At 33.8% G+C, this 17,467-nt stretch overlaps 1 protein-coding gene across 1 annotated transcript; it reads left to right on the forward strand.

Annotated features, from left to right (window-relative positions):
• Positions 1-6,200: 6,200 nt before the first annotated feature.
• Positions 6,201-8,020, forward strand: LOC149209282 (uncharacterized). The gene has a single exon (XM_089396346.1). It carries the CDS (start codon positions 6,433-6,435, stop codon positions 7,774-7,776), a length of 1,344 nt encoding a protein of 447 aa, XP_089252472.1. The 5' UTR covers positions 6,201-6,432; the 3' UTR covers positions 7,777-8,020.
• The last annotated feature ends 9,447 nt before the right edge of the window (positions 8,021-17,467 follow it).

A 17,467-nucleotide genomic window follows, 5' to 3' on the forward strand; every position in this document is an offset into this window, starting at 1 on the left:
TCTATGATCGTCTATGTTATTGAGTTTGTGCTTGTACAACAAAAACCTAATCATAGCTAGGCTCTCAATAGGGGAAAGACCTGCTTATATAAGGAGAATAGGATAGGGTGTATTACTTTTAATTTTCAGGTTATAAGTTATAAAACACTTTTGGATTTGCTCAATCTTTCTCCATGATTCTCTAGAGATGCTGCAACCCTAAACCTCACAGCCATATAAGATAACAGGAGTGACTAAAGTTTCAAAGAGGAACTTCTTTTTATCCCACATTATGAGGTTTGTTGTTTTACAATTATTTTCAAGACCAAAATAAGCTTTCCACCCCCCATTAATCCTTTTCTCAATGCTATGGTTCCAGTTGAGCTTGTGATGAATATCAATTCCTAGGTACTTGTAAGAATACACTTCCTCCAAGTTATTATTGTCATACATAAAATTAGCGTAAGTGTCCTTCTTGGATTTGATAATCATAACTTTTGTTTTGTCAGTGTTAACAGTCATACCCATGGTAGAGCATAAATCCTTAAGAAGCCTGAGTTGCTTATCAATATCAGATGGGCACCTTGTGAAAAGAACAATATCGTCAGCATAGAGAAGAAGGATGACGACTATCCCAGCTAAGATCGTGCCATCACATCCTGCTTCCTCTAAATAGCCTTCGAGCTTATCGATGTAAATGCCAAATAGGGTAGGGGAGAGGGGGCAACCTTGTTTAACTCCGATGTTACACTTAATATCTTTCAATCACCCCTCATTGCTCTTTAGCTTGGAAATTACATTCTCGTATAACCTTATAGCAGCAACTCTCAACTCGAGAGGAACCTTTAGCTCTTATAATATATTCCAAAGGTTGTATCTAGGAACTATATCGAAAGCCTTTCTAAAGTCCACAAAGCAACAAAATAAATTGGATTTATCATTACGACATTCCACCGCAATGATCCTAATAGTAACGAGGTGGTTTGTTGCTGAGTGATGCCTTCTGAAACCTGCTTGGCCTTTAGCCCGCTTACCTTCACTTTCAAGCCATATGCTTAACTTCTTTTCCAAAATACCACCATATAACTTGGCTAAGAGAGGGCTGATCATAATTGTCCGATAATTAGAGGGGTTATTTGTATCCCCACTTTTAAAAATAGGGATAATGAGGCTCTCAATCCAAGGTTTAGGGAACCCTTGCTTGACTACTTGATTGAAAAGCTTGTGGATGTGGGGGATGAGGACAGGGCCTCCAATTTTTAAGATTTCCGCCTGATAACCTTCAATGTCCTTAGCTTTCCCATTAGCGAGGCGATTAACCCCAAACTTAATGTCTTCTAAAGAGAAAACTTCTTTCGTTGTGAGCAGGGTTTCCAAATTATCCATGACATTTGGAGATTCATAAAGCTTTTGAAAAGCAATTTTATTATTAATTAATTATTTATTTATTTATTTATGAACAATATTTATATTAATAAATATAATTAACAATTTTAATATATTAATTTAATATTTATATATTAATTTAGCATATTAAAATATAGTAAAAATATTATTATTAATATATTAACATTATTGTTATTATTATTATTAATATGAATTTTTATATTATTTTTAATTTTAATTTTAACAATATTAATATATTTATTTATTATACGTCTTCTTTTCTTTTATACATATTATGGATCATAGAAGTCTCACTTCAAGTATATTAAATTTATAATATAACATATATTAAATTATATTAACCACATTTGTTAATGTGACTGTGCTAGTATTATCTTATTGTCTTAATATTATCTTTATTGTATATTGAATGTCATTGTGACTAAGGTAGATAGCACCACCAGAACACCTCCAGTAAAATTCCAAAGTCATATTTCCTCTTCCCATTTGAAGATGAAATACCCTAGTGATTTTTACTCAACTTTCAAATTTTGGTCAAACAGATTTCAAAAACGAATATAGGAATTTGAACTCCAGGCCACAAAGGAGTACCTTTGGATGACTTCCTGTGATATGCCTAGCAAGTCTCCTATTAAAAATGGTTGCATTCTCCAACATAGTAGCCAGGTATGTCAGTTCACCTTGAAAAGGCCACTCAGTGTATGTGACAACAATTGGCATGCCATGAAATCTAAGGGAGGCCACTGCAAAGGCCACGGAATCCAAAAGGGCATCAAACTAGTTGTACAACAGACGTTTGTAAAGATAGGTGTAATTAAAGCCTAGAGAATTATAATGAATTTCATCATCAAATAAGTCAAAACTGAGTGTGATCAGTGGTGATTCCTTATAGATTAATCCAAATAAGCAAGAATATGACTGCCAAAAAATGTAGTGTAATCCAAATAATATGTATTATGGATTTCACATTTCAAAATTGAAAAAGTGTAAAGCTTATATGAATGTGGATTAATACAAATAATATGCTTTATGGATTTCACATTTCAAAATTGTAGAAGTGTAAACTTATATTTTTTCAACATCCACAGAAATTATTTTCAATTTCACATGCCCATTAAAAGTGAAGTCTACTAAATCATATTTTATTTAATAAATATATTAAATAAACTCATAAATTATTTTCAATTTCACATGTCCATTAAAAGTGAAGTCTACTAAATCATATTTTATTTAATAAATATATTACTTAAACTCATGCATTATTCGAGTGGAAAAGATGCTTTATGGCTCTCAACTTCACAAGGGTACTATTGGATGGTTTGACAAACAAATCTGATGACAAGGCATGATTAGGTCATCCTGCATTTGGAAAGTTAATTTTACATATTATATTATATTATAAAGGGATAGTTCTTGTTTGATTGGACCATAGTGACCATTGGGAAATTACTGAGTCACTATGCTTTATATTTTAAAAAGTAAGGGACATCCACACATTTCTCCTTAAAAAATGTGATGTGATGCCAGTTCCATCCATTCCATCAAAGCCCACTACTGATGTCAACTTTTATGAGGGCCACGTTAATAATACGTGGATAGAACGTTCATCCAAATAGACGACGACAAAACACATGCATAGGATGGTATGGAGAATCTCCAGATTTAAAATGAAAAAGAGAGTTCACGTTATGTTAATCTTTTATTTTCATAAAATATTTTACTGGGCATCTTCCAATTTATTATGATGTTTATATTGCGCTGGTCTTCTTTCTTTTTATTTTTGTTTCCACTCTTTACACGGGGTGCCCGTAAGCCGTCTTCATGGTTTTGATATCCAACGCTGCTTAATTGTGACAGGGAATTTTCAGATTTCAAACAAGGAGGACCACTTTGTTCATGTGCGCGAAGATTTTGGTTTCTAGCTTCGATTTTTTTTGGGATGAATCATGTAATTTTATATAATATGTAATGATTTTGGTTTTAGGTTCGATTTTTTTTTGGATCAATCATGTAATTTTATATAATATGTAATATAATAAGATTATGAAAATTTTATAAGTTTAAAAATATTGGTGAATCTCATTATTTTCCAATATGAACATTATAAAATGCTTATTGATATATTTATAAAAATATTTAAATTTATAATAATTTTATATATTTTTTGTTAATAATTTTTAAATAAAATAATTTTATATTATAAAATTGGAACAATTTTTTTATTATAAAAAATAGAAATTTACAAATCTGCTGTTTAAAAAAATCATAAAAAATTAACCACCTATTAACCCCTAAAATCTAAAAAACAAATTAACCTAAAAGGTAGCGCGCAAGTTATTTCGCTCGTTGGAACGCACTATTGTTCTCGTAAAACACTTCACTAAATTAACAATGCAATCACATCTATTAAATGTGATTCAGCTAAAGATTTCTTTGCTATGGATGAAAGATAGTTGATTCAATATTTATTTATTGTTCATTTGTAAAGTAGATTTTGTTTTTGTACTAATGTGGTATTTTTTTAATATAAGAATTGAATTTAAATTATTTTAAATTTAACTCTAAATTATATTTTTTTCTCATTTTTTTAAGAGTATTTGATGTGTTTAAAGATTAAATTATAATTTACAAGTTTTTCTCACAAATTGTATGTAGTTTGATATACTTAGAAAGAACTTCTTTCAATAATTTCATATTAAAGTAACAAATAAAAGATAGATACTTAGCACAAATAAAAAAATATTATTTATATCTTTCATATTTAATTATTTTTTATTTATTAAAATAAATAGGGTTGATCTATTAAAATCAAATATTAATATTATAATTATATATTAATTAATATTAATTTTTTACTATACACTTATAATTATTTATGTGAATGTGATTGATATATGGTATTTACATTTATCAATCACATTTTTTATTTTATTATTTTTATTTTTTTCTGTGGTTTACGGACATCCACGGTTACTAGGTAGCCATTACGTCCACGGTAAGAATTGGGTAGATCGACCCCGAAGGTCACTGGGTACCCTGAAGGTCATTGGGTAGCCGTTACGTCCACGGTAAAAACTAGGCAGATCGACCTCGATGGTCACTAGGTACCCTGAAGGTCATTGGGTAGCCATTACGTCCATGGTAAGAATTGGGCAGATCGACCTTGAAGGCCACTGGGTACCCCGAAGGTCACTAGGTACCTCAAAGGTCACTAGGTAGCTGTTACATCCACGGTAAGAACTGGGCAGATCAACCACGAAGGTCACTGGGTAGCCGTTACGTCCACGGTAAGAACTGGGTAGATCGACCCCGAAGGTCACTGGGTACCCCGAAGGTCATTGGGTAGCCATTATGTTCACGGTAAGAACTGGGTAGATCGACCCCGAAGGTCACTGGGTAGTCATTACGTCCACGATAAGAGCTAGGCAGATCAACCCCGAAGGTCATTGGGTAGCTGTTACGTCCACGGGTAGCCGTTATGTCCACGGTAAGAACTGGGTAGATCGACCCCGAAGGTCACTAGGTAGCTGTTACGTCCACAGTAAGAACTGGGCAGATTGAACCCGAAGGGGATCAAGCCCCTCGACCTATATCTAGACATTACCCCAAGGGCTTTTGGGGAGAATTGACCCTGTGACCTCCCGATTGGCGAGGCACTGATTTGACCGGTTGAGCTAACCCTTGGGGCTATTCATCAATCACATTTATTAATATGATTGTACATATAATTAATATATATCTATTGGTTTATATGCACTACATTTATTAATATAATTGTCATAGTTTATATTACTAAAATAATAATATTACTAAGACGAAATCTATTTACAGTTGATAATAGTGGGGCATGGTCAATTGAGAGCTTTGAGAGCTTCCCACCACCTACATAGTGAAAGTTTATGGAGTGTGTTTTGATTCAGAGATCTAATCCTATACTTAGCTTCTGAGGATCCATCTTCTATTTAGGAATACATAAAAAGTAATGCTACAAGCTTTTCTAAATTTTTCTTTTTAACTTAGTTATATTTTACAAATTAAGAATTTCCATAATTAAATAGGAATAAATCTATATAATTAATAATCTTGTTTCATAAATTTTCAAATATATTTATATTTGATTTATATATTAATTTACTATTTTTATTATTAAAATAATAATTTAAAATAAAATTATAGTATAGTGAGTTTTTATGATTTTTTTAATTTTAATAACTTGGAATTTATTATGTAGAAAATATTTTAATATTTATAATAGATTGATTTTTGTTTTTTTATCAACTTTTTAATTTATATGATTATACTAATTTATATGACTTTTTTATTTTAATATGAAAATAAATATATATATATATATATATATATATATATATATAATTACTTCAAAATAATTATTTTGAAGTTCATTATGAATTGATCTGGATTCTTCTTTATTAATTTTTTTTTGTGTCGCTTTACACATGGTAGATGAACCACGAGGTGCAATCAACCACCCTGTGCTACTACACTACTTCTAACTAATGTGAATCGAGATTTGAACCTATAACACGCATAACAACACTAATACCTTAATAATATATTCATTAACCAACAAACGACACTTAAAACACTCTTTTAGCAATTATTAAATTTATATGATTATACTAACTTTTTATATAAATAATAAAATATATGTATATATGTATATACTAACTTTTTATATAAATAATAAAATATATGTATATATGATGAAGTGTTTTAAAGCCTTTAAAACCACCATTTAATTTATATTAATTAGTTAATAATATTAATAAGACAAAATCCATCCAGTGTAATAATAGTTCTTCGCAACAGCTAGCAATGGGGAGTTGAGAGCTTCCAACGGCCTACGCAGTGAAGGTCTATCGTTCTCACGGCGTGTAAAGTTTCGATTCAGACATCTAACCCTATATATATTCTGCGATTTCTGCGATTTCCTCCTTGTTCACAATTCGCCTCCTCTACCCAACTGCGACTTCGCTTGCAATTCCAATCCGCTGTAATAATATTTGTTCTTCGCAACAGCAAGCAATGGCGAATTCTGAGCTTCCAGCGATTTTGGAGCATGCGAGGCCGTTTCTCAGAGAAGCGTATGATGAGATCGATCCATCGCTGCCCGAATTCATGAGAGTACTGAGACAAGTTGGGGCCTCTGAGTGCTGGCACAGGGATGGCAACTTCTTCAGTCATCTGATGGGTGTTTATAAAATTCTCAAACTATGGAACGCCCCTGATGCTGTTGCCAGGTTCGGTTTATTCCACTCTGCTTACTCTAATTCTTATGTTAATCTCGCAATATTTCAGCCAAATGTTGACAGGCAGAAAGTGAGAGACCTCATCGGAGATGCTGCCGAAGAGCTTGTGCACATGTTCTGTATTGTGCCTAGGCAGCCCCTCATCCATGATGATCTCCTCTTTCATTTTACTGATGAAGAATTAGTCTCTGCCCTCAAAGAATCTGAGAAATCCATGAAAGAAGCTGAGGCAGAGGACTTGGAGCTCCAGAAACTAAAAATAGAGGACCAAAATGGCAACTGGCTTGAGCTTCACAAAACCCATTTCAAGGAGAAGCTGGAAGAGTTTTTCCTGCCCGAATGGAGAAGAAAAATACAGAAGGTATTGCCAGCTGACGGTGTGAGAGTGAAGCATATCAGAAGTGGGGAGGATGTGGAGGTGCCCCGAAGATTGGTTGCCATATTCCTCTTCATGACCATGGCGGATTTTGTTGATCAGTTGTTCAGTTTTCAGGACTCCCTGTTTGAGATCACCAATGGAATTGCGGAATACAAAGGGGATGCATGGACTACTCTGTGGCCTGGGGAAATCAAGCCTGGGCTTTGGATGAATTCCATTTCTCGAATGGGGGCTCTCTATACTTTGATTTTAAGGGAGGAGAAACTGTTCCAGAGGGAAGAAGGGAAAAGAAAGAATGGAGAAGTGAAGAATAAGAAGAGGGGCTTTGAAGAAATAGAGCTTGTGACCCCCCCTGTGTTTGATCACTGCAGGGCTGTTCTAAATCCATCAGATCAGGTGACTGCCAGAGATTTGTATTGGGAAGCTATGTGTATGCCCGCTGGGGAGAAGAACAATGAGAAGGCTGAAGCCCTTCTTGTAAAAGTCTGTGAGCTTAATCCTTTCATGGGAGACCCTCATGTTCTTCTTGCTCAGATATACAATTCCCAAGGGAGGTATGATGAAGCAGAGAAGGAAGCAGAGACAGCACTGACGCTAATGTTAGAGTGGGGTACAACCTGGGACAAAAGGATGTCATGGGAAGGGTGGGTTGCATGGACAAGGGTGCTGCTGGCGAAGGCCAAGGAGAAATCGTGGCCTCACTCCCCTTGGGGACTCTTGACTTTAGGCCTTGTGAATTAAGGCTAGAAGGCCAAGGAGAAATGGTGGCCTTACACTGCTTGGGGACTCTGGAAGTTAGGCCTTGTGAAGTCAGGCGAGAATTTCAGATATTAATATAATACTGCAGGTTAGAATTTTATTTCACTTAAATATGCAGTTTGATAATAAGCCTAGTGCAAACATTTTGATGCAATTGACCCAAAACATATATGCATGTTATGTATTATTTCATAAATACCAAGTTATGTATTTTGATATGTATTTAAAAGGACTTAAGATTTAAGGTTAAATTTCTGGTTAAGGTTGATGTTCGGTAGATTTAAAATTTAGATGAATTAATTTTAATTAATTAATATAAAAGATGAGTTGATTTTAATTTACAATTGTGATAATAAAGTTATAGATAAATTTAGATTTAGGATTTAAATGAAAATCTAGATGTTTGGTAGATTTAAGATTTAGATGAATTAGTTTTAATTTACAATTGTGATAAAATGATAGATAAATTTAGATTTAGGATTTAAATGAAAAACCATATATTTGGTAGATTTAAGATTTAAATGAAAAATCAGATGTTGGGTAGATTTAAGATTTAGATGAATTGATTTTAATCAATAAATATAAAAGATTGATTGATTTTAATTTACAATTGTGATAAAGTGATAGATAAATTAAGATTTAGGATTTAAATGAAAAACTATATGTTTGGTAGATTTAAGATTGACATGAAAAACCAGATGTTTAGTAGATTTAAGATTTAGATGAATTGATTTTAATTTATATATATATATATATATATATATATATATATATATATATATAATATAATTGATTTTAGTTTTCATTTGCAATAAAGTGATAGATAAATTTAGATTTAAGATTTAGATGAATTGGTTTTAGTTTATAAATATAAAAGATTGATTGACTTTAGTTTACAATTGTGATAAATTGATAGATATATTTAAAATGAAAATAGATGAATTTTAATTTATTATTATATTTTTATTTGCTTTATAGTAATTAAAAGATTAAATTTCATGTTTTCTAATTAAACTTAGATATATAAATTTATAATTTATGATTATAATAAATTGATAAACAAATTCAAAGCTAAAATAAATTAATTTTAATTTATTATTATATTTCTATTTGCTCAATTTTAATTTATTATTATGTTTCTATTTTCCTTAGAAAATTAAATCTCAATGTTTTTAGTTTTAGTTTTTTTAGTTTTTTCTATTTTTTTAGTTTTTTTATATTAAACATTGTTTTTTTTTTATTAATTAAACTTAGGTTTGTGATAAGCTTCATCTCCTTCACCCTATGATGTGAAGCACCTTATTTCTTTTCATTTTTAGAAAGAGTATTTTTTTGTACATCCATGTCTTATGTATATTCAGATATGAAGTTCATTCTTATGATGGAAATGTTGAATTTATATTTTTATGTATATTCAGATATGAAGTTCATTCTTATGATGGAAATGTTGAATTTATATTTTTATGTATATTTAGATATGAAGTTCATTAGATGATGGAAATATTGAATTTATATTTTAAAATTTTCTTCAATATGTGATGCAGCAAGATAAGATGAACCACTTTGGTTTTCTATGCATGGACTCAACATACTAGAATCCAAATGCTATATGTCAATTGTCTTTCATATATTTTTGTTTCAATTTCATTTATTGTGAGAACTTTAGTTTCATTTTTGTTTCCATTTCATTTTGTTGTAGGCACTTTAGTTGTTGATTGCATTTTAGATTTCACAAATATCTCTCATCATTTTGCTTATTTTGTACATGTTATTCTATTTTTGTTTATATATATCACATTTTGTTAGCATTAATAAATTCTTTGTATTTTTTGTTTATCTTTATCATGTTTATTATTTTAAATTATTACTAACTATTATATTTATATAGATTAAGTAGCTAAGTGTTGATTGTAAAGCTAGCACAAGAGTAGAGGTAAGAACTTGAAAACAATTTGAAAACCTTGATTTCATTAATTGGATAGTGTCTAATTTTTTATTTTCTAAAGAGTAACAATGTTGTAAACCCTATTCCAAAATAGACCATGCCTATAGGCTTAACCGGTTATTCCACATATTGTGTGTCACTTGCATTTATTTAATGGTAGAAGAAAGGATTCCCTTTGCATTTTATCTCAATGTGAAAATTGCAATAGTGAGATGAACATTCTCTTTCACCTTGACTACAAAAAGATAGCATTTAAGGCAGTTCACAAGGGTTTCCCAACTTAAGGCTTTCATGCCGAAAATCTTTGTCGTATTTAAGATTCAAACAACTAAAAGTAAGCTGCTAAAAGGATGTCTTATCATAAAAAAAATACTTGCACTTCATTGAAAACATAGAATATCTGAAACCAACGATGTTTTATTCATTAATTTTACTCATTGAAAATACTGCTAATATTTATTTTGAAATCGTTCTATCTACAATATCCTCTCATATTCCCTTTTCATTGTTGCCCCAATAATCAACCTTTCTTCTCACTCTTTTCTCCTTGATATTTCTTCCTTTATTTATTGATTCTTACACATTCTGTTCATAATTTTGAGCATTTTCTCTAAACTTTGCTTAAAATTGTAAAAAATGAATTCACGCACTTTCAAGCTAGGTGAATGCTATAAATTCTGGAAAGCCAGAGACTAATAACACAAGAGACATGGACATATACCAGGAAATGAGAAGAGAGGAGATTTTCCTTCTCACAACCTCATCTCTTGACACATTATTTACAAACAAATGAGTTGTTTTGTTCACATGATAGTAATGTTAGTTGCTAGAATGACAGTTACTATAACTAGCGTTTTCTTCGAATTTCATCTGTGATCCACCAATACTGTCCAAAGTGAGTCAAGTGACACTTGTTGAATATTTATATATGATTCACTGGAAACCCAACAAGCTCCAAATGATGAACTCCCAATGAGCTAGACATTTGATGAAAATATGTATTTGGCGAACAAGATGACTATTTTAACACTTTTATTCTTAAAATGAGATTTTTATGTTTAAAACTGATTTGAAATTTATTTTATGGATTCATTCATTTTAGGAATTCATCAATTATTATTGCCAACATTTAAAATTATCAAGTTCAATTTCTATAACCACACTTATCCTAGAGATGAACCACACTAAATAGTTCTAAATAAATGTCAACAATAGTAGTAATCTGAATAGAATAAATGCAAAAGATAAATTTCAAATTTTCATTTTTAATTTCATTAACACCAATCTTACACATAAATCTTGCAAAGAAGTTTCTTTCAAGCTTCCAAATTTTTGTTTGCTCGTCTTTATAAAAGATCGAACTTCTTGATTACATACGTCAACATATGGTCACATAGTTACTGGACAAAACATTTGTGTCCATAACTAACATTCCTTGAAATAAATAGGACAATAATATGGTGTTGTTTACAACAATAGTGTGATGATGTTTTCCAACTTGGGAGGGTTTTTTATTGAAAAGAATAAAAATCATGTTCGATATTCTTCAAACATATGTTGTAAAGTACGAATAGATGCTTTTTTTTAATTGCTAATTTTTTTTCAATCTTATGGAGCTTAATATGACTATAAAATGGACATTTTATAAAAAAAATCATCATTTTGTTTTTTTTCATTTTTTCTTTTAAACTTGAGTTCATTTTCATCGAGGAATATATAACTACTATTTGCAAGTGAACTTTTGAAGTCTCATTACATTAAAAGGCCTCACAACTTCTCCAAACCAAATCTCTTTGATTTATAATCTCTTTCCACTCCTCTTTTAAACCTCAGTCCACCTTGAGCTACCATTTGTAAGTGAAGCCTCACTCTCATCAAAAGTATCTATTCATTGTCCAAAGTCAAATCTCTCTTTCTCATAAGCTCTCTTCATTTATCTAATAATAATAATAGATGCGGTTACATTGGTATTTGCAATCATGATTTAGTTTATGAAGTCCTAAACCAAGAAAAATTAACGAAGGTTGGAGATTTTATTTTGAATTTAAACTTGTAGAAACCATTATCTTAAAAATAATTTTAGGAGTTTAATTTCATGAGTTTTTTGCTCACTCTAGCTCATAAGAAAATTGATATATATATATATATATATATATATACACCCTATATGACTGCTACTTATCCTGTACATATTATGTTGTGGGTGGTGAGACAAGATGTGTTTGCCCTGTGTGCCTATGCCCATGTGTATGTAAGTATTTTGGAGGCTTCGTTGCACATTTATTTGCGTGTATTTTGGGGGCTTGTGTGACTATGTTTATGTGTTTTGAGGCTATACTACCTATGCAATTTTATATCAATGAACCTTTGTGCTAAAAGGCCAATGAGCCTAGCTATATAAATGTGTATTCACACTCACATTAATAAAAATACACTACTGCTATAGACCAAGTTAGACAAGAGCAATGGGGGGATAAAAATCTATGAGTAGGAAAGCAGGCTAAGCACTAAGTGATGGGCTTAAGTATAAGGGGCTAAGGCATTATTAAAATGATCCAAAAGTGAAAGGTGCACATGTTTTTATCCTAAGGTAGGAAAAATGGCTTCAAAGGGAACATTAATATAAAATGTGGAGAGCTTAATGTAATTTCCATAATTTTCTCCCATTATTCTCATGGATTGTGACTACTATGATTGTAGAATTTCTTGTAGATTCAGAAGCTCATGCAATTTACTAAAGCACATGAAGAGAATCTGCTTCTACTTTCAACCAGCGGAAGCTAATAGATCGATGAAAACAATATGAACAAGAAGAAGACAAATCAATGGCACATAACACAATAAGTTTTCCCGGGGAAAGCCACAACTCAAAACCCCACCTATCTGTATTACATTAAATCAGAAATATGAGTGAAGATACAAATCTTGTTCTCACAAGAACAATTATGCTCAACTCTCTACCTCACAAGCTCGTTATTAGCCAACACTTAGCCAATTTTCATTGCCTACCAAGCCCCTATTTCCTTGCACAATTCCTAGGATTAATAGCCCATATTTAAAGGGAATTCATAATTCCAAAACTGATAAATTCAAACATAGGTCCTTCTCTGATTGCATGCATGACATTTACAACTCAATAAATCATACAACTGATAGTACACTGTCCCTGCACTCTATTCACAATTGGGTCTTTCTTTGAACTGACATGCATGAGTTTCTCATGAGGGAATCTTTAGTTAACTCGAGTAACACTTGTGGATGCACCAGTGCACCAACTAACTGTTAGTCCTCTATTAGTTCCAAAAATAGTTAGAACTAATTTAACTAACCATAACCTATTAAACTAAATTAACCTAATTACAAATAAACTCATCCCGGACACCTAAAATTTAGGGAGAACATATACATGACTACAAAAAGACTTCCAACTCGAAATTTCTAAGCTAATTAAGTTAATTAAACTTAATTAACTATTTACAAGTTTCTATGAGAATACAATTCAATCTTAATTCTCATTTTAATTCAAGGACAAATTAAATTGGAATTTCGTGTTTCCATTTCTCAACACTCCCTCTCAACAAGAAAGGGATTATCTGCTACCCTGATCCTTTCTCTGTGAAACTCGAATTTACATCTTGACAATGCCTTTGTCAAAATGTCAGTATTTTTCTCCTCAGTGGGAATGTACTCTAAAAACATGATCTACCTCAATACACAATATTAGAGATGATGATAGCAGATATCAATGTGCTTGGACCTATCATGAAAACCTAGATTTTCAGATAATTTGATACAACTCTAATTATTGTAGTAAATCATTGTCGGATCCATCTGCTGACCAAACACACCAACCAGGATCTTCCTCATCTAGATGGACTCACATGTTGCATGACTTGCAACCATGTATTTTTTCTCTGCTGAACTAAGTGCAATCGATCTTTGTTTCCTATTGTACCATGAAACTATTATTGACTCATTAATGAAAATCCTTGCTAATTTGCTCTTCCTGTAGGATGGAGTCCCTGCCCAATATGCAACGTGAAGCCTTGAAGCTTCACTCCCTCTATCCGTCTATACCATAATCCATACTGAGAAGTTCCCCTGAGGTATCTCAATACATGCTTTGTCACCTTCCAATACAGCTTGGTAGGCCTAACCATCACTTGACTAAGCTAGTTAACTGCATAGCATAAATCTGGTCATGTGTTCACTAAGTACATGAGTGGACCCACAAGTTGTCTATAAAGAGTAGCTTCAACTACCTCTCCCAAAGTAGCATCCTCCTTCCTCTAGTTACCAGCTAGAGGAATCCCCATAGGCTTGCAACTCTCCATGTGGAACCTCTTGAGTATCTCATTGGCATACTTTCCTTGAGACACTAACAATTCCCCATCACCCTGCCATAATTCCATGCCTAGAAATTAATGCATGAGACCTAATTCCATCATCTCAAACTCTCTTGCAAGGTCCTCCTTGCAAGATTTGATCAGTTGATCATCACCTGTCAGTATGAGATCATTAACATAAAGTACAATTATCAACAATTTACCTTCCACCACTATGTGGTACATGTTCACATCCACTTCACTCTTCGTGAATCCCAACCCAATGAAGTAGCTATCTATCCTAGTGTACCAAGCATGAGGTGCTTGCTTCATCCCATACAATGCTCTCTTGAGCTGACACACATGTAACTCACGGTCGAAGGTTTCAAAACCTCCAGGCTTCTCTATGTACACCTCTTCCTCAATCGTGTCATTAAGGAATGATGTCTTTACATCCATCTAATGTATATTCCACCCCATCTGCACTGATAGTGCCAATATAGATTTGATCGGTGAGTACCTTGCAACAGGAGAAAATGTCTCATCATATTCAATCCCCTCTACCTGTGAAAATCCATAGGCCACAAATATAGCCTTATGCTTCTCTACACTACCATTTTATGCTTTCTTTACCTTGTAAAGTCAACGAGAGCTCATGATGGAATTATCCTACAGTCTCGGGACCACATCCCAAACACTCTTACGAACTATGGAGTCATACTCCTCCCCCCATGACATCAACCCAAACTGGCTGCTACATTGCTTCCTCAAAGGAAGATGGATCTATCACAACACATCCTCTCATAAGATTCATGTATCTAGTGTACCTGTCATGTGACCTCCTCTGTTTGCACTGCGATGTGGGTGCTCCCACATTCTCTCTAATATCCGACAACAATCTATATGCCTCTCTGGTGCACTTTCTCGCATCTTTGGAAGACTTTGCCTGAGTGGATGTCTCCACTCTCAGATCCTCTGCATGTGGTTACTCCACATCAGTTTGAGGCTCCTCAACCTTAGGAGCTAAAAGCTCCTCAACTTCATGTAGAGGAAGCTCCCTCTCAAGGGAAACTAGCATGGCCTTCTCCTCATTTACTTTGACATCCCTTTGAACCACTGTCATCCTATTGGTCGACAAGTATACCCGATAGTTGTGAGGTGTATCAGTGTACTCCACAAATACCCCCAACTCTGCTGTCAGCTCAAGCTTTTTCCATGCATCTTTGGTCACATGGAAATATACCGATGACCCAAAAATCCTGAAGTAACCAAAATCTGGCCTCTTATTAAAATAAGCCTCCTTGGGTGCCTTCATCCCAAGAATCCGATGTGAGCTATGGTTTTGAACATAAATCGTCGTCTTGGATGCCTCAGCCAACAAGTGTAGTGGTAGGCCCTGATCATGCAACATTGCCCTCGTCCTACTATGCTTCCGTTCTTCCTCTCGGCCACCCCATTCTGCTAAGGGTTATGGGGTGCCATCAACTCCCGTTTAATCTCTTCCACTGCACAGAAGTTCTTAAAACTGTTTGAGACATACTCACCATTGTTATCACTCCATATAGCTTTCACCTTCTTTCCCAAATCTTTCTCAACGAATGCTTTAAATTCACAAAAGTTTGTGAAAGTTTAATCCTTCTTCTGCATGAAAAATGTCCAACATTTATGAGAAAAGTCATCAACAAATATAACATAATACCTGCGTTTCTTTGTGGATGCTGTCGAAAATGGCCCACACGCATATGAATGGACTCATTCTAGAATAGCCTCTATTCGATTGTCTCTGTCGTGAAAGGAAGACTTGGTGTATTTACCCAAAGTACACCCCTTGCATGTATCAACTTGCTCTAACGTACCTTTGGGCGAACCGGTGGAGATCTGTGGCCCGATCTTCAAATCCCCATGATGCAAGTGACCCAATTGCGTGTGCCACAACTCGCCAACATCTTAGCTTTGCACCATCTATGCTTTCATGCTCAAAGCAGCACCATCCTCTACCTCCATCTTATAGAGATTCTTCACTTGAATCCCTATCTCCTTTACTTGACCTGTGGCTATGTGTTGAAGGAATGCCTTTCCTTTCAAGAAGACCACATCATAGCCTCTATCGTCAAGCATGGAAATGGATACCAAGTTCTTCTTCAGCCCGGGCACATACATTATATTATTCAAGGTGAGTGGAGCCCCATGCTCCCTTTGAAAAGTAACCGTGGCCAATCTAGTAGCACTATACCTCTTGTCGTCACTCATCTCGATATGCTTATGAAGATCTTTCTCCTCCAAGTCACTGAATAACTCCTTGTCACCAATCATGTGAAATGAAGCTCCATTGTCTAAGTACCATACATTTCCTGTCATTGATGACACCATGCATGCAATGAGGGAAAAGTCCAATTTGAATTGAGAGGCCAAAGCCTCACCCACCACTCTTCTTGAGGATTTATTCTTAGACTTCTTTGAGTGGGAAATTTGTAGCAAAATGGCCCAGCTCATGACAATCAAAGCAATTCACTTTCGTCATGTCTTTCTTCTTACCTCCATGGAAAGAATCTGATTTGGAATGGGACACTTTCCCTTTCCCCTTCTCCACATTAATATCTAAGGCATAGTTCTCTTCATCATTAGTCTTTGATGAAGAGCCATCCTTGGTGTTCCTCCAAATCATCTCTTGCATCAAATTCGACCATAGTCATTCCCAATCAGACAGCTTCTCTCGACCATTGAAAGAGTCTTGATAAATATGCCAACCGTTTTGGAGTCCCGGAAGAGCAAGAATCACCATATGGTCCTCGACAATCGTGATTCCAACACTTCCAAGTTCATCACGACATTGAGTGAACTTGGTAAGGTATTTTGGAATAGTCTCGCCTTCATTTTTATTTTTCAAAGTTTGTCCTTCAGTGCCAATTTCCTTTGGTCATTTTTTTCTGATACAAGTTCGTCAATGCTTTCCACATAGCATACAAAGTTTCCTTTCCATGGAGATTCAAGGCAATGTGGTCTTGAACTCCCTCAAGGATTATCCCCCTCGCCTTTGCCACACACTGCTTCCATTCGACCAGATTCTATGCATCTGATGTTGTTGGCTTAGGAATGTCTTGATAAATGAATTACTTCAAGACATTATTGTCCAACACAACCTTCATTCTGTCCCTCCAGGCTATATAATTCGAGCTGTCTTCCAAGGCATGCTCAAGCCACAAACCGTAGAATGCCATCTGAAGTATGTATTGCAAATTCGAATTGCATCTGTACCCAAAACTCAAAACTTCAAAATATCCTCTAGTATATTGAATTCAACTTTGATACCATGTAGAATTTCCTGTAGATTCACAAGCTCATGCAATTTACTAATGCACATGACAAGAATCTACTTCTACTTTCAACCAACGGAAGCTAATAG

The sequence above is a fragment of the Pinus tabuliformis genome, chromosome 1_2 (genome assembly GCF_031772625.1).
Source record: "Pinus tabuliformis cultivar Carrire ecotype Pingquan chromosome 1_2, CPIR1, whole genome shotgun sequence".
Taxonomy (NCBI): Eukaryota; Viridiplantae; Streptophyta; class Pinopsida; order Pinales; family Pinaceae; genus Pinus; species Pinus tabuliformis.